Source organism: Nelumbo nucifera, chromosome 4 (assembly GCF_055504915.1).
Source record: "Nelumbo nucifera cultivar China Antique chromosome 4, China Antique-T2T, whole genome shotgun sequence".
NCBI classification, from domain to species: Eukaryota; Viridiplantae; Streptophyta; class Magnoliopsida; order Proteales; family Nelumbonaceae; genus Nelumbo; species Nelumbo nucifera.
Window position 1 is genome coordinate 1,942,971 of NC_142652.1, and position 19,280 is coordinate 1,962,250.

The window sequence follows — 19,280 nt, forward strand, 5'->3', positions numbered from 1 at the left end:
GGATTGATGGATCCGTGGTGGATAGAAGCTTCAATAAATTGGATATTGTGCTGCATCTGCCAAGCAAGACCTGTTGAATATGCTTGATTTTACAAGTAACTGGATCTCATAAGCGACCTTCCTCTCTTCACCCGTCCCTTTTGTAAGCCATCGGCTAAAAACTTGGCAAGCATTTTCATGGATTCTACACCTGCCAGACTGCCGACAAAAATCGTCCTTGTAATGTCACGACTCCTACCACCTGTTTCAGCCACAGGTATTCGGTTGTTAAAACCAAACGAACTGCTGAATAATCTTCTTTAAAGCTAAATTAGGAATCGATATTTTGAAACTTTTACGATTCCAATATTTTGAAATATTTTAATGATGTCCTAACGATTAAACAGGGGCATTTTCGTAATTTAATGGTTTTCTATCTGAATTAATGATGGAAAGGAGATTTTTGGTGAATTCTTTAAAAATTCAGAGGTTTTTACTAAAATAAAATTATAGGAGAGATTTTTATGATTATATTTACTAAAATAAAATCATATTTTACGTGTTCTCAGAAGTGGACAAGGAAGGGGAGAAAGGGGGTAGTGCTACCAGACGATCTTAAGGTGGTTGTGGTCGTGGATTTGGAAGCCGCCGTAGATGGAGCAGTGTCCAAAGTTCCAAAATTGTCGATGGAGGGTGGAGAAGGGAGATGCAAAAGCAGACGTTTTCTACTGGTCCTCGTTTGATGGGTTTTCCGGCGGATTGTTACTTACTGGCAGTAGAAGAGGAGGTGAGGGGTGGAGGAGACCGTTTTGGGCAGCGCTACATTTTATGGTGGGTGGTTGTGATGATTCCGGTGTCTTCGCTGCTATTCTCTGCACTGTGGTATAATTTTCTTCAGTTCGTTCCTCTGCCTCAACTCAATGTTTGGAGATTTGAGAGAAGGGACGATTTGCCCCATGCCGAGTCATTTAAGTAGGGGTAAACATGGGATTAAAAAATTAAAGGATTATAGCTGACAAGGGCAATTTTTGATAACGATAAAATTGATCATGCCCCTTTACATATGATAATGATAAAAATTGAATTTTCATTAATTAATAATTTAAAATATTTGGCAAAAGTAGAAAAAGTCTGTAGCAACCCAAACCCAACCCATAAACTTAAGAGTTTGGCTTCGGTCAGTGCAACGCTGTTGGAACAGCCTTTCCTTGTTGGTGCCTTATTTTATGAGGGGATATTCCCAATGCAAAGTTGGGAGAGGCAGTTCGAACGGTGTTGAATAGCACTCAGACTGACAGTCCGATTCCAGCACCAGCACAAGAAACGGCGCCATCCATAAATAGGGTACACAAGGAGTGCTGAAAACTCAAACTCTCACAACTGATTTTACATCGGCCCGTAGTGAAGTCGGTGTTTTTGCCAAATAAATAGGCACTATGGTCTCTGGTTTCGAGCATTCCTCCATACATGCAAGGAAAAGAAACAATGTAGAATAATAAAACAGGCAGAAAACTCAAACTTTCACAGCTCACTTGAAAATTGCTCAAAACATATGTTACAGAGTATGATGTCTATGGTTTAAATATACTTCAATCCGGTAATATGGAGTTGCCTAGAGACTAGATACTGGGCCAGAGAGTATATGATTCCTAATAGCCCCAATATCTTAACCTTGATTACATCTGTGATTATGACAGATGGTATATTAAGCGGCATTGCAAGCAACTGTGTAGAGTGAGTCTGCTTAGTGTAACTCCACACGAACTGGTTGAAAAGGATGTGGCTGGGGAAGGTAAGAACAAGGAGAGCTGCATTCTTTACCGCAAAGAACCAATCTGGTCCTCCTATCTCCAGGCCCCACCCAGCATTCCCGAGCCTAACTTCTTCCCAAATCCTGTATGCAGCAGTCAAAACTAAGTAGACCGAGATGACAACTGTCACTGGGAAATACCTTTGCCTGTCGCCAAATCCGGCAATGAAGTCTGAATCCTGGTTGAGCAGCAGCAGGATTGGTGCCAAGAAGAAAATAGCTCGATTTGATCCACCAGTGATGTTGACATTCAATATCAGGCAGATAGCAAAGCACATAACTGTAGCAACATTACCAACAGCAGGCATCCAAGCTCCCTCAGCTGCCAACCTCTTAACTGTGAAGGTTGGCACAGTCGTCGCTCTTCGCTGATGCATGAACCTCGGCCTTGGAGTAAAACCAGAACTGCTTCGGCCAGATTGATTGTGCATGCCTCCTCTGTCATGTGCCTTCTCACGCATAAGTGAAGCTAGCTCAAACTTTATCTCCAGTGCAATAAGCATAAAGATTGCAGCATATAACCCCAACAACGATGTTCTTGCCCCTTCAACTGCCAGTAGTGTAGTAAGTTTGCTGTCATCTTCCACTGCAATTCCACTTTCCCCAAGAATGTTTCTTGCTCTTATCTGTCCCTCCAATAGGTATGTGACTGGGAACAGAGCCACCAGTAGGGCAAAAACCCATGGCATGAATCTTGTGCTTGAAGCAGATGGAAAATGGGTGAAGACCACAAAGACAGAGGTGCATACCACAGTCACAACAATAAGCACATGCAAGATTGTTGCCTGGAGAAAGTATTCAGCAGATACATACACACCCAGTGCAATCCCCACACCAACTGCATAAAATGCTCTCAACTCAACCATGTATTTGATTGGAATAATGGATGTAATTGCTGCTAGTGTGAGTAGGATTGCTGTCATAAGTAGCCATGATGGCCATGTAGGCTTTGATGCCACAAAACCATAGATAGAAATATCATCAGTAGACTGATGAGCAGCTCTGATCATGTCTGAATGGAAGACCCATGACAATGGAATGGGAGGCTGCATGAGAATAAACAGCAGACCTGTTGCCACCACTAACAGGAGGAATCGCTTGGCAGACTGTACAAGGATGAGAAACTCATTTGGTTAGGATAAACCAAGAAAGAATAAAGAATGTAGCGTGACAAAACGAGTGCATGCAACTCTTGGATTTCTTCATCATATATATAGACAAGGTGGAATCCATGAAAAGACACCCAACTTTGCCTAGGGATATGTCTGTTCATGGGTCTTACCATGTCTATAGGTAGAAGTTTTGCAGCAATATTTTGTATCAAAAACACTATACAAGCATTCTTCAAAAACTTTTTGGAGACAAATTACGAATACTAGAGATTATCTTGGTGAAGGACTCTTTGCCGTTTTTTAAAAGAAAGGAGTAAATAACAAACTGATTGGTCAAAACGATTAATACCTGCACATGTGGAAAGTGGAGAGCAATAATAAGTATACAGGCAAGTCCGGTCAAAAGAATACAGGAACCCAAAAGCAATCCATTGGATGGAGGTCTCCCATTCCACCACTGAAGAACCTCGAAGACTGTTTCACGGCAAAGCCAGGCAGATAAAGCCACCACACCAGCATGTGAATAACCCTGCCAAGCTTTCATTTTTGAAGTTGATTTAGATCTATCCCTGCACATTCACGAAAGAATGGGGTTCAGTTACAAAAAGAAAAGATTTTGATTCCATATGAATTACAGAAATATGAAAATAAGGAACATGAGAATGAGAAGACTGATGTCACTGGTGAATACTTGTAAAGAAGCAATGGGGGTGAAACAGCCAACAGCAACACAGCTGTCACCCATACAACAGACTTTGAAGTAACAAAGAGCATTGCAAGCTTTGAAGAATAGAGACAAGTCAAGATCCAAACTGCCTTTGGTCCAATTCGGTGATCCACAGCTAGCCTCCTCATCAACACCAAGCCCACACAAGTTGTTGCGATAACCATGTAACTTGGATACATCACCTCCTCTTCCATGCCATAGTAGTATATGCTGGAATAATTGAAAAAATGATCTTCAATGAAGCATAGAAGCAATGCATGGCTGATAAGACCAACCTCAGTCAAGAAACGAAGTTTTGGGGGAAGGAGGGCAAGACCCGGAACAACCATAGCTAGGATGACATTTGCAACTATCAGCTTACAGAATGACTTCAGGGGCATGCTAGCCAACCAAATGTTGAGGTCCCAGAAGTTGTGCAGAACAAACCATGAAACCATTAAGCTTGCAAGCAGCACAAATGCAAAATATGATGGTAAACTCTTTTTTGTAAAAAATCGAGCTACATAGAAGCCAGAGATCAAAGGAAGTGGGAGGAACTGCAAAATATAAGAAAATTAACAACTTTAGTGTTACTACATCCCTATTCAAATTGCACATTCCCCAAAATCAAGAATCACACGCACCTCAATACAAGGAAGCAAAGAAGGTTATCCAGGCATATGTATCACCAAGGATCAGAGGTCTTATGTAAAAGTATCTCTGTTAGTCTTTCAGACAATCAATCAACAAAATGTCAAATAGGAAAAGCAAGGTATGAGACGGTAATGTTGGAATTTATTTGCTCAATGACCTTTCAGTACGTTGATAATGGTAATCTCCAAAGCAGCTTTGGCATGGATGCCATGCACAAGCCCACGAGTAGACTCACATCTGAGTCTTCAAAATACATAGGACTCAGCTACAGTGCGAAGTATGTGGATTTACCAAAATGCTGGTCCGAGCTACAGTGCAAATTATGTCCAACAAGAAAAGGCCATTACCCGATGTTGGTCCCAGCCATCTGGTGACTTAGGAGAGGTGGACTGGTTAAAATCCTAATAAATGATATTTTTATGCACAAAATTACCACTCTCAAGACTCAAACCCACGTTCTCATGCTTGACAGCCCAAGATTTTACCACATGTCCCCATTTATATATAACTTACCTATTGTTTATTGGATCTTTGCTGATAAATATTATTAGGGGAAAAAAGGAAAACAACTAGTTAGGAGAGGTGGACTAGTTAAAATCCTAATAAATGATATTTTTATGCACAAAATTACCACTCTCAAGACTCAAACCCACGTTCTCATGCTTGACAGCCCAAGATTTTACCACATGTCCCCATTTATATATAACTTATTGTTTATTGGATCTTTGCTGATAAATATTATTAGGAGAAAAAAGGAAAACAACTAGTTAGGGCTGCAAATTGTATCCAATTGTTTGAGTTCGAATTCAAATTCGATCCCATTAAGGGCGATCAAATATTATAATTGGATCAAATATGTATCCATATCCCTATCCAATGCTTAAAAGAAAGTAATATTGTATCTTCTAGTAATGTTGGTTTTATTGTTGTGTATTTACTAAATAGTTTTAGGTTCAAGTTTCATACAACTAATTTTCAATTCAATTTGCTCATGAAATACAATATCAAAGTCGTTTTTAGTTTAATTTATTCTTACTATTCAATATCTGATTGCAATCCAAATTCAATATAAATCCAATGGATAAGATCCGATTTGAATTCAAATAATAATACATATAGCCGTTTTGATTTAATCCATTTGCAGCCCTACAACTAGTGTAGCCACATGGCAAATAGGCAAAAACACCATCCATGTACATTGTAATATTATTTATGTGCAACATTTGGGGGGGGGGGAGTCACCTATTGAACTCCTCCACGTCAGATTCTGATTCCCATGTCTATGTCCAAGCATGCGGCTTTTGAAAATGTTGCGCCTAGAACCTAGGTGTGCCTTTTAAATCACTGCCTCATTGTGAGAACTTCTCTAGCATCAAGTTGGTATCAAAGTGTCATTTGTACCTTTGGGATTTAACAGTTCTCGATTGTTGGAATGGTTCATTGACGTGGTCGTGGTGATCCTCCTCTATGTGAGTGAGACTTATGCAATGTTGAAATGAACGAGTTGAGGAGGTAATTGTAGCAACTTTAACAAAATCTAGAGCGCTTTGAAGCCTAAAGTCATGATGAGTCACATCATGATTCAAAGGATAAAAAATTTCGTGAGGATCGAGAAGAGATTAACCCCTTCAATCATGAAGTGACGAGCAAAGAGGCTTTTCCCTGTGATGCTCGAAGGAACAATAGCTTCTAATGAGATTTTGAACATCAAGGTGGAATTCCAGAATTTGAAGTAAGGATGCAACCATATAACTTCATAGAGTGGCTTCACACCATTGAATGAGTCCTTGACTACAAAGATGCACACAATCATCTCAAGGTGAAGCTTATGGCCATCAAATTGAAGAAGCATGCTTCAATTTGGTGGGAGTACCTCAAAAACCGATGAGCTCATGAACGAAAGAGTCAAATTGTAACATGGGAAAAGATGAGGAAAGAGACTAAGAAGAAAAAGAAATTCCTGCATGAGAATTACTGCCAATATGCTTTTTCAAATTTCATAATTGTAGGCAAAAGGAGATGATAGTGGAAGAATATATTGCCCTCATGATGCAGTGTGATGATAGTGAGGAAAAGCACACAATTGCTTGTTATCTTGGTAGGTTACGAGCAGAAACAAGCAGAGTGGAAGAATTGCAACCATATTGGACTTAAAAGATGTTATCAAGCTTGCAATTAAAGTGGAGTGGCAACTTAAGGAGGCCTATGGGAGGAGCTATCAATTTCTCGATCATGTTAACTCTAAGCAAGGGAGTATCTCGGCTTCCAAGCATATTACAGCCATTTTAAGAAAGATGGTGCGGCTAATTGTATCCAACCAAGCTCTTCCAATGTTAAGCAGGTTAGGTGTTTCAAATGCTAAGGTTTTGGTCACATTATTGCAGATTGTCCCAACCACAAGATGATCTTTCTTACTTTAGAAGATATAAAAGAAGAGGCCAAGAAAAATTCACATTCTTCTTCTAACCAAGGAGAGTTTCTTTTCATTCATCAAAACTTGAATGTGGCCCGTTGTCCATATGGAAGAAGAAGCTTGGCTTTGAGAGTATATCTTCCTTATAAGATGCACTTTTTCATGGCAAGGTGTGTAATCTTATTATTGATGGAGGAAGTTGTACTAATGTAGGAGGCTAGCAGCTACATTATAGTGGAGAAACTGAACCTAAAGATAGACAAACAGCAATACTCTTACAAGCTCTCATGGCTTTACAAAGAAAATGAGGTAAGAGTTGATAAATGACACTTGATAGAATTTCCATCGGAAAGAAGTATTGTGAGGTGATGTGTGATGTTGCTCATATGGATGCATGTCACATACTTCTTGGCCACGCATGGCAATATGATAGGAGGATTCATGATTGGTTCAAAAAACACTTATCCTTTTTCAAAAGATGGAATGAAGTCATATTGTGTCCGTCCAAATTAGAGAGTAATCCAAAGACTTCTAAAGAGAAGGTAATTACTTACTCCTCTAAATCTAAACTTGAAAAGATGTTAGAAAAAACAAATGAAGTTTATGTTCTTTTGGTGGTGGAAGAGAATGAACAGAAAATTGAACCCCTCCTATTTTAAAACCATTCTTGAGGAAAAATATAGTGATCAGGAAAAGTCCACCAGTCTTTGATGAAGAACCCATCACTTAAGAGGAATCTTTTATCATCTATAATGAATTTCAAAGTAACGGAAACAACATTGATCATATTGGAGGTTTTCACTTCTTACAAGGTTAGAAGGATCCTTATTGGCAAGCATTTTCTCAAGGTTTAGAATAACTATTAAAAGAAGAATTGGCTTATTTGAAGTGCAAAAAATATGTTTCAATAGTTAGAAGACATAGTGAAGGAATTTCAGTACATATCAGAGCGTTACACTATCATTTGCCTATCAAAAGCTTAGTAACAAAAAAAAATAGTGGAAGCATGGTAGTAAGTTACTCTTATGGTGCTGTTAAGACTTGTAGGAAAGTTTAACACCGGAGTGTCCACATTCATAGAAAAGGGTCAAGTTTGAATTTGAATACAAGGCTTGTCTGGAAAATGTGCAGTCACATATTTTGGGTCCACTTCACACTTAAACCTGTGTTTTTCAAAAGGCAAACCAAGTCTCTAGAAAGCCCTATGAGTCTACTTTCCAACACAATAGGCAAAGCACGGTTTGGAGTTTTCCATGAAAACTTATGACCATTTTACCTCCAAGGGTAGTTTTGACTATGGGATTCCAAAAATGCATTAATTTTGCTCTTTTGAGTTTCTCTATGTATTTGCTATTTTCTAATTCTGACTTCTCTAGAACTGTTCATGAATCTTGTTATTTGTGACTGTTATTAGTTTTCTTGGCAATTACTCAGCTCGGGGACTTTTCCAGAAAAACTTGTTCACCACCACCCATGAGCCTAATCTGCTCACCATGGCACCATGTTACTCATCAATTCATCCTCCTTCAATGGACAGCTTTTTTTCATAACTTATTACTTCGATGCCCATGGACATCTCTTGGAGGTTTCTTTTATCTCCTTTCAATTCTCATTAAACAATCCTCAGCACCATCAGAGACATCATTTCCTCTTGGCCATATTTTTCTACAGGTGATTAGAATTGGGCTATGGATCCAACTTCTATTTGTTAGTGCAGTTGCAGCAAAGAAAGGATTGTGTGCCAATGCCAGCGGTTTAAGAATGGACTAGCTTTAATTCTTAACAATTTTGGCATTTTTCCACAGAAGGGATTTCGTATTTTACAGGAATTCTGTTTTGGCTCTGAAGTGTCATACACCGTAAAGTACACTTTGCTTTTGCTTTTTTTTTGTTTTATTTTCATAACTACTGATTTCATTTATGTTCTTTCAGACAATAAAAAATAAATGGTATGGCAGAATGGTTTCTAACCAGAGAAAACATCATGTTACAATATAAGGAATTTAACAGTAGCCTACATTTCTCTACAGATAAAAAGTAATGAACGTGATTGCTTCTCCAAAAAGGTTTCAGCAGATGCCACACAAACGCATTCTCCAAATTGACCACTGCCCAGCATATGCTACCCTAAACATGTTTCGCAATCCAGAAATGCAACCATTTTTCTTAAAAAAGATTTATACAAATATATTCTCTCCACCAATTTTATGAAGGGGAAAGGCATGAGATGAGGCTCTCAAAGCATTTGATCCGTGAGGTGTAAGCATCAAGGCATGAGAGTTTAATACCATTTAGATGTTTCATTCTTTTAAGAAAAAAGTAACTGGAATATGCACAAAAGGGACAATAATAATCATATAAACAAAGCATTTTTACAAATCCCTGAAAGATCTGTAAGTTCTAAATATAAGATAAACTACAAAAGAAATTGAGATTGCTATTTTTAGGTAACGGAAAGCTTAGTAGAAAAGTGTTTTTGGATTAAGAAAAGAGAGATGGTGCTAAAAAATTAACCATTAATGGTATAAGAGAGATGGAATTTTAGTTAATAAGAGTTACTAGGAGGATTCAAAAAGCATGTGGGGGATGGTGTAGCAACACACTTGGTTTTTTTTTTTTTTGGATAAGTAGTGTAGCAACACACATGATGAGAGGGGGTTTATAAGTTAATTTGATATTAGGGGAAATTGATAAGGTAGCAAGTTTCTTATGGTAGGTAAAAGCAGAATGAAGGAGGGTGAATGTTTTGATTCAGGATGGAAGTTTGGAAAATCAGACAAGTCAGGTGCCGAACAGGTGATTATGGGTGAGATGTGCAATTTTAAGATGTTTTGAATATGCAAGTCAGCCAAGACAATTGAGTGGGCAATATGTTCAACTTGGAAGTTGTGGTTCTTATACACACACAGACGCACCTAATGTTGGTATACAATAAGCATTAAATTACAATGGGATAATGGGAAGGTTGACTAACAAGATTTTCCCTCTCTACTGCAAATCATGGAGGGATTCTTATAGTTAGTGGAAAACAGCATAGATAAAATGTCACCGGTTCAACCATGGTTTTGACTTAGGAATCCAACCCACTTGTACACACTTGAATGGTAATCCATAGAACATTCAGATTGGAGCATTGAAATACTAATGAGGAAAATAATTAACTTTCAACAAGTAAAATGGACCTAGCAAAGGCAGAAAAGATATAGCAGTGTATTGATTAATACCTAAGTAATATCCGGTTAAATTTGCATGCACTATAAGCCCTAGAAACAATAACATACCAATAATGGGAAGCCCACAACGATAGCCCCAGCTGCACTGACTAAGATAGACAAAACTGTGAACACCACCGAGCTGAAAGAATCAGTTATCATACCGACAGCATAGGCACCGGAAGCAGACGCCCCTCCAAGCATAGTAACAGTTACAAGAAGATAGTTCAGCGGTGGAGGCACTTGAATGTACCGACCGAACGCATGGAAAACAACTCTAATCTCCAAACAAATTACAACAACAACCAGTGCAACAGCACCGTTCACAACTCGAATACTATGCAGTTGGTGCGTGTTCTTCGTGACCCACCAGAGGGCGCCCCTGGTTGAAGCGTAGAGTAGAAACAAGAACGGGATGAAGAAAATAAGAAACAGATCACAGATAGAAGCAGCCGAAGAGAAGATGACAACGTGGTGAGAGGCAACGTGAAAGATCAGCGGAAAGAAGAGGAGATACAAAGTATGGATACAGCTCTCAAGGGGGCCGAGAATGAGGGTTTCACCGGGAAGCTCTCCCCCATTATAACCGACGTCCTGCTTGGATTTGAAGGAAGACACGCGCGGGATAGATAATAACCAGAAGAAGATAGAGGTAAACACCATGAGATAGTAGGAAGCATGGCCCATACCGACCGCCGAGATGGTGGCCCACGTGAAGAGGACCGAAGCAACGATCGGAACGCAAGCAAAGAGAAGTCTCTCGAGAGCGAGGACGATGGAAGGATTCTCGATCTGTACCCATTTGAACTGCAATGACGCCCAGACTCCGATCAAGAAGTTGGTCACGGCACAGAGAAATGAAGCGATGATGGCGAGAGGGATGGAGCTAAAAGAGGAGAAGAGAGAGGAGCTGAAAAAGAAAGCGATCTGCGCAGCGACGAGAGATAACCAGACACCGAAAAAGGAACCGGACTTGAAGTTGAGGGAATCGAGGATGTAAGCGATCATGAGACCTAGGGTTAAGGTTGCGAGGACGGGGGTTCCCCCGAGGTCGAGGAGGAAAGCAGCGCAAGGAACAAGAGCGAGAGCAATTCTAGGGTTGTGGAGGAAAGAAGACGGAGAAAAGCGAGAATTGTTCAAAGATCTGATGCTGCTTGTGCTACTTCTGTTACTGCTGCTGCCCGGGTTAGGGCTTCGGTCAGGTGAGTACCGGCCATTGAAGCTGGAGAACGTCGGAGCGCTCGCAGAGGTTGAAATGTACGGACGTTGTATACGGGGTTGAAGCTCCGGCGGCATCATTTTCGCCGGGTCCGAACTCGGAGACTCGAGGAACGACTTCTCTGCTCCTCCTCCCTGTTGTCTTCCGCAACGAAATGATGTCATAATAAATCAAAAACAATTTTTTTGATAAATTTCTTAAATTACCCTTATAATTTAGCTAATTGAATAAGTGTACCTTACGGTTTGAAAATTGACTAATACTACCTATTATTTATAAGAATTGACTAACTTTATCCTTATCAATAAGGTCCATTAATATTCCAACAAAGTCCATTAATATATTTTTTTAAAATCCAATTTTACCCTTCATCTTTCTCCCCCTTTCTCTCTCCCCTTCTTTGAATGGCCGGGAATTCTGGCAGAGATGCATTTCCACCAAGACCGGTGCTGGTACTGGAAGCGAAAGTGGCAATGACAACGAGAATAAAAGAGGGAAAACCGGTGCTCGTACCGCCACTGCCAACCTTCGCCGCTGGAACCTCTGATGCCCAGTCAGAAACCCCAAAGTCCACTTCCAAATCATTTGTCCATTGAAACTCCTCCAATAACTAACTGTGACAAGAGAGAAGAAAGGGGGGAGAGAGAGAGGTTGGAGGTGGAGGGGAAGAACGAGAGAGAGGGAGAGGAAGAACGAGAGAAGAGAGATGCATTTGAGCCGCCACTGCTAGAAGTTGCAGCGACAGTTCTCTGTTCATCATCAAGACAGAGATGCATTTGCGGCAGTTCTTTGTTCATCCTTCAATTTCTCGTTTGCTGGATGTTCAATTACCATCAACATTAGTGGAGATTTTAGTTTCAGCAAGAATGTGTCTATTGTGATGGAAACACCCACCTATCGAATCTGTAAGGAGAAAGACGACGGGCCACCAGAATCCTCTGCTCTCATCACTTTGTTCTTCGTCGAAGACCATGTGGCAGCTATCAGAGAATATATGGGGAGGATTGAATTCAGCCAAGTACAATCTGGTGAGTGCAAGCCCAAGCCTTATTGGGTGAGTGGGAGCCAATTTGGCGAGAGCAATGTCCTGAGCAGACTTGTAAGCCAACAATGTGCTCTTAGCAGCTTCCTTCCTCTCAGCGCCAGTCTTAAATTCAGCCAAGTACCTGTGGTAATCACCTTTCATCTTAAGGTAGAACACCTTCGATCTACAGCTGATGATGAAGGGATGAGGTGTGACTCAAGTAGACGTAGGATGCCATCGCAGATTTTGCTGAGCTCATATTCAATCCTCCCCCTATATTCTCTGATAGCTGCCACATGGTCTTCGACGAAGAACAGAGTGACGAGAGCAGAGGATTCTGGTGGCCCATCATCTTTGTTAGCTCAAAACACCCACCAAGAATGTGTCATTTATTTTGAAAGCAAACAACACAAGCCTGCTTAGTGGTTCCACAATCAATACTACAGCTTTGGCTGGCGCTCCCCCTGCTCAGACAAATGGCACTCTGCACGGTATTGATGGGGCTGGTAGAGGGCATGGGGGCAGAGGTGCTTGTTGCTTAACAAACAAGTCAAAGCTTCTAGATGATGTGTGGGGTGGCGATGCATGCTCTTGATCATAACTCACAATTCCGTGGAGTTATGGTAGTAAAGGTGGCACAACTAGCAAAGAGGAAGACTATGGTGGTGTTGGTGGTGGGCGGATTAAGCTCGGCAGCGCCAAATGGCCCTGAATTCGCCGGTTGGGTTGAACAGCGATGGCTTTGCTTGACAACCCCTCTGCACCCAGCACCCAGTTAACAACTCTACACTGGGTCACCCATATTTGCCCAGCTCCAAATGTGTCCCCGTAAATGCGGTTAGGGTTTTGATTTCCTGTTTCTTTGTTTTATTTTGAAAATTTGAAGAAGAATAAAGGGTAAATTAATCTTTTTCATCGTTATGTTAATGATAAAAGAAGTATTAGTCAATTGTCAAAAACAGTAGGGGTAGTGTTAGTCAATTTTCAATCAATAAGGATACACTTAGTCAATTAACTAAACCATAAGGGTAGTTTAAGAAATTTACCCTTTTTTTTCTTTCTAAACAACTAAAAAGATATATAAACAAAAAGGATGTATATGACTATATGAGAAAGAGAGATCTGTAAGGTGTAATAAACTGATTTTACTTCTGGTTTAGTTAAAGTTACAAATTTCTATGCTTCATGTAGGATAGCATGAGAATTTTCAATGTTTTAGGCATTTTTATAACTGTTGAACAATGATCATACGGTTGAAAAATTATAGATATACACTTAAAATTTTATGATTATGGGCTCAAATGAGGGGTTCATATTTTTTGTTTGATTTAAGAGACTAAATGAGGTTTTGATTTTGCAATTTTTTTGATAGAAGGATTCTTTTGGGGGTAAGAAGTTAGAAGGGTTTGATTCAAGGAATTGGATCTTCTTCGATAAAACACCTTCCAACAACCTACCAACAAGATTTGACACCCTATATATATCTCACTATGGAGTTCAAATATGCGCCCTACAATGTCCCACAACACATCCTCACCATGTATTGAGAATATTTTCCAATGATAATATTAGAATTGGTGATATCATCATCGGGAGATGTTCCCAATACACCAAGAGACTGTGCTGTGGGACATTGTGGGGCGCCCCTTGAACTCCTCACCATGAGATTAAGACCTATCCATTATGTATAATAAATTATAGTGTAAGATCATATTGACAGGGGAATTCACATCTACAATCCATGGGTGCCCCACAAAACATTTCAACCGTGTATTGGAAACATCTCCTAATGATAATTTCATAAGATGTTTTCAATGCATGCATGTGCATGTGGGGCACCCGATGGAGCATAGATATGAACTCTTGGTAGAGTGTTGGAACTTATTTTGTTGGCAGGTGATAGGGTTGGCATGCCATGTCTCGTGCGTCCTATCACTATAGTTGGTGGACTGTGCCGATGTGGCATTGTTGGATTTTAATCTCATTAGAAATTAAATCCAATGGCGTTTGATTGATCAATTACATGAAAAATTACACATGCACACATGTTTTGAAAAATAGTGTTTTCTCTTACTAAAACCAGTTTTAACTTGTCCCACATTGGAAAATTACAACTTGTTTTGAGTATTTAAATAGTAGCTCATTTACACTCCTTAGAAATAAAGATGAGAGTATGGAGGTTTGTTACCGCACAACGCATGCGCACGCGTATATGGCACAATGAGGCGCTTTAGAGGTGCACTTTGCTTGTGAAGGGCGGCTTTGGCTTTTTGGTGCGATGCTTACCGTTGATGTGATCAACGGTCATGATTCGATCAGGTGTGATCAAGAGGCACAATTCAAAGTTAACAGTCATTAATCAATAACTACCTTTTAAACAGTCACAATGTTTGAAATTGTGATCGTTCAAGGTGCCTTTTTTTTCTGAACTAGCACATTCCTTTGCTCCATAACTCTTCAGAAACTATTTAAGGAGCGTGAATCAAGCATTTCACACACAATTTCGAAAATCATTTTTTTTTCTCTCTTTCTCTCTCAGTCCGATCTGCTATTGTCTCATAGAAGGTTTCTTCAGAGACTCTTCAACTTTGTTGGTTGCAGATTCTCGTCCAAGGCTTTGTTGTATCCTAGGAACGGATTTGCCTTTAACCCAACAACAAACTCAGTGAAATTGAATGAAAGCAAATAATGTTCTAAAGACATTGTCTTCAAACGTGCCTTAGAACTTCTCCTTCAATTTTCAAAGACCCCATTTCCTAGCAAGCACGACCCATTTTACACAAATAAGCTGGAGTGCCAGAGGAAACCTGTTTTGCTGAATTTTTTAAACCTACATGCTGCCCTTGGTTTTTTGAAGCAACATTGAGAAAAAAAACAACATATAATACTGCTATTGACACTATCCTTTTGATCATCCACAACAAGATGATCACCCAATCACAGAGGAATCACCTTGCTAAAGCAAAATTCCGCCGACAGTCGACCTGCACTCGCTACAGCATGAGCTACATGATTTGAAGTTCTTAGAGTCCAAACAACCTTAAAAGATCTACCTTCACTCAAAGCTTTGAAGTCCATACACAGAAACAAAAATATATTGATGGCCACTAGAATCCACAACATTAACAGAGTTTATTAACTGTTGAGAGACTGTTTCAAAAATAACATTTACCAAGTATAGGGAGCAAACAAAAAGAGTTGCTTCAATGAGACTAGCTTCAGGGTAGATGGCGTAACCAGACTTAACACATATCTAATGATGAGACTAGCCATCCATCAAAATTTTTCGTAGCCTTCGATTCATGGTTTTGAAAAGGATATGATATGGTTCGAAAAAATATATTATTTTTTTCCAAATATGAATATACATTTTAAACTAAGACAATGGAAATGAGTTTTTTTTTTATTATTATTATTCCTGGTGTTCGATTATGATACTGGAAAAACTTGCACCCAATCAACCAGTATCATAAAAGAGGTGATACCGAATTTCTTCATGTTAAAATGTATCATAAAAAAAGAAAAGTTTTTTTTTTTTGTGTGTGTGTTTCCAACAAGTATCATAAAAAAAGTTTTTTTTTTTTTTTTTTTTTTTTTTTTTTTTTTTTCTGTTTGGTTTGTGGGAAGATTTGGGTGGGATGGAAAAGTGTAAAAATTTACCTTTTCATTGTTTGGTTTTATATATGGGAAAATAATAGGAAAAACACTATAATAGGTTGGTTCTTCGCCATATTCATGTAAGATGAAGAATAAAGTTCCATGAGTTGCAGCAGCGAGAGTTGAGAAAGCAGATCGCTGCTGCTGAGAGTTGCAGCGGCAATCAGAGAAAGGGAGGAAGACAGAAAGAGTAGGAAGATACGGGAGAAGAGAGAAAAGGAAGATGGAGGGAGAGACAATATCTGGTGAAGATTGCCACTGCCCCTCGCAGATTCCTCATAGATCGCCGTTGCCCCTCACAGAAGAGAGAAGAGGGTGAGGGAGAAGAGAGAAGAGGAAGATGAAGGGATATCGCTGCTGCCCCTCACATTGGTTCCTTGCCAGCATTTGGTGAAGAAGAAGGTGGTTTTTTGCCAGTTCGACAGTAACAATGATTTCTCAAGATTTTCCACCGAGGTCACACGGTTTTGATACGACCCCGATTCCACGATTTTAGGATCTGAAATCCCACATTTTTCTCATCCCATCCCTATATTTCCCTCAAAACAAATGAGAAAAAAATGAATATTTTTGAAATATTCACTTTTTCTCATCCCATCCCACAAACCAAATGGAGCCAACATATGTTCTCCAAATATGATAATACAATTTTAAACTAAGAAAATCTATGATACGGAAAAAGTATCTTTTCCATATCATATCGGATGACATGGACCAATCAACATTCCACTTCTATGTTTCAGTGAATACCGGTTATCTGGGATAACCTGTTTCAAAAACAACCATTTAAATCTATTTTAAAAAAGAAATTCATTACAAGATAAGAAAGACGTTAATGTCTTCATCGTTAAACGCCACTCAGAAGCCACTCCGGCAGATGGGGGGTGTACGATGGCTGGGAAAGCTCGCTTCCGTTGGGAGCCTCTGACAATCAAAGGGACGAAGCCTCTAGCACAGGGGGCCTCTAATAGGGCTGTTCACGGGTCGGGTTGGGTCGGTTTACTGCGATTTTTCTAACCGACCCGACCTTGTCGGGTTATTTGACATAGAAACCAAAACCGACCCAGTGTTAAGCAAAACCGACCTGGTCGATTTGAGTCGGGTTGGGTTCTAAGTTCATCCCTGTGATAAAATCTTGCTAATTTAAAAAATAGTCATAAATTGAACATCATTTCAGCCATCTCTTATGATAAAATTTAAATGAAAAGTTAATCACAAAAGTTGTTCATTAATCACTATTCACTAATCCAAAGTTTCTTGCAACCATTCAAAAACTAGGTGGCCTAATGGGCTTTGGAACTTCATGTTTGAACTAGGAACTAAGTCGGTTCAGTTCAGGTCGGTTTTGGTTTTCTTGTGTGAAAACCGAAACCAACCCGAATCATTAATTTAGGAATTTGCAAAACCCAAAACCGACCCGTGCTGATGAAAACCCGACTGACTCGGGTTGGGTTGATCGGTTTGGTCGGGTTGGGCCTCTAACAATCAAAGACGGTTGGGAGCAAGAGGTAAGCAACCGTATGTGATCGAGAAACAGTGATTTGATTTATGGATATGATATCTCTCTTCAACGCTTGTTCGAGTTTTCAGAAGTTTTTTGTTTTCGCGTGTAACGGTAACTAAACAGAGAATAGAAGAAAGATGCCTGGTACCGAGCAGGAGGTGCGCATTAACGGCCACTCTTCCCCTTCTTCTGTTGCTTTCCAAGCAAAACAAAACGGCATAAGCTCCCCATCATTTTCAATTACAGTTGAAGTTGGGTTTTTGATATGTAGATCGTCATAGGCTATAGTTATTTCATATTCTCGGATTGACGCCTGGCGGTATTTTTTATTTGACTTTTGTTAACAGTGGTGATCCAAAAATGTCCGAGCCATATTGGCAGAAGATGGGGGACAAGTGCACAGTGGTGATCTCCGTTTGGCAATGGCTAAGCTACGTCTCCGACATTACAAACTTGTGCTGGTTTCTGGAGTCGGAATTAGCGGAAGAGATCAGACGCTTGCATCATTTGGTGGCCAACACTGAAACAGAAGGTCGTTACATCGTGGTTGGTACTGGTTCAACACAACTCTTTCAGGCAGCGCTCTATGCATTATCATCTCCCGATTCAGCAGAGCCAATCAACGTCGTTTCAGCCGTTCCATACTATTCGGTGAGTTTTCTCACAATCTCACTCTATACATTAGCTGTGAATTAACGGCGTGTATCATTTGTTTCTAGATAACTAGCAGACTTGCTTACAAGAGAATGACCCATCTGATGATATTATTGTTGAGATTTGAATTAAGCCATCATAATTGTTCAATACTTACTTACAATTCTTCTTCTTCAGCATTGTTTATCTTGGGACCTCATTAGACGTTAGTGACTGTGTCTCATGCTCCCCTCTCTCTCTCTCTCTCTCTCTCTCTCTCTCTCTCTCTCTCTCTCTCGGGACCTCATTGGACGTTAGTGACCGTGTCTCATGCTCCCTCTCTTTTTCCATACAGACTCTCTCTCTCTCTAGTTTAGGTTAACTAATGGTGGATTAGTACCTTGAGGGAATAAAATTAGTGGTACATACGTGCAGACCATCATGTTATCAAGTGCTTATAAAGTTTCTGTGGCCAAAGAAATTTAAAAAAAATAAAGGAAAAAAGTTTTGGCCTTAATTTACTATACTTATGCTCATTGATTAATCAAGTTGTTAATTAATTTGCGTTGGATTGCTTCTTCCTTGCAGTCTTATCCGGCGGTCACAGATTTCTTAAAGTTTGGGTTCTACAGATGGGCCGGCGACGCATACACGTATAAAGGCGATCAACCTTACATAGAGCTCGTAACCTCCCCAAATAATTCAGATGGGTTTATTTGGGAAACGGTGGTTAACCGGAGCGGAGGGAAGCTCATTCATGACCTGGCTTACTATTGGCCTTAATATACACCGATTACAACTCTGGTATATCATGATCTCATGCTATTCCCCGGTAGATCATGATCTCATGCTGGGTCACACAGCTCATTCATGATCTCATGCTATTCTCAAGGCCGTGTCTGATAGTTGCAGACAAGACTTCTTTGACTATGGAAGAAGCCTCATGGCCAAGAGATGGGAGCATTTGAGAAATGTTATTTGTGTTCGGTTGATCCGCCGAACTCGTGTTAACGGGCTGGGTGCATTCATTCAGTGCACCTTATGGGTGCACAGAACACGGACTCTCCTGTTTTGAATTGCGCTGAAGGGTATAACAGTATAATATTATTATTGTTTGGCTGACATGGGGAGGTGTTGAAAAAAATTCATATATATATATTTTTGACTGTAATCGACGGAAGTTTCATATTCTATACCAGGTTAATTGAGAGTTTACCGAAAAAACTAGTTACCGGTTATTATAGTAAATCGGGTAATTGATGCAAACATGGCATTACAAGAGATTTTCCATAACATACTCGGACCCTTTTAAACTAGACAATGGAAATGAGTTTTTTTTTTTCTTTATGTTTTTATG

At 39.8% G+C, this 19,280-nt stretch overlaps 1 protein-coding gene across 1 annotated transcript; it reads right to left on the reverse strand.

Annotated features, from left to right (window-relative positions):
- Positions 1-1,486: 1,486 nt before the first annotated feature.
- Positions 1,487-12,240, reverse strand: LOC104591892 (uncharacterized). Its single transcript, XM_010251014.3, has 5 exons — positions 12,000-12,240; positions 9,956-11,239; positions 3,593-4,164; positions 3,251-3,470; positions 1,487-2,895 (listed from the first exon to the last, which is right to left on the reverse strand). Exons 2-5 carry the CDS (start codon positions 11,183-11,185, stop codon positions 1,558-1,560), a joined length of 3,360 nt encoding a protein of 1,119 aa, XP_010249316.3. The 5' UTR covers positions 11,186-11,239; positions 12,000-12,240; the 3' UTR covers positions 1,487-1,557.
- Between the last annotated feature and the right edge of the window lie 7,040 nt (positions 12,241-19,280).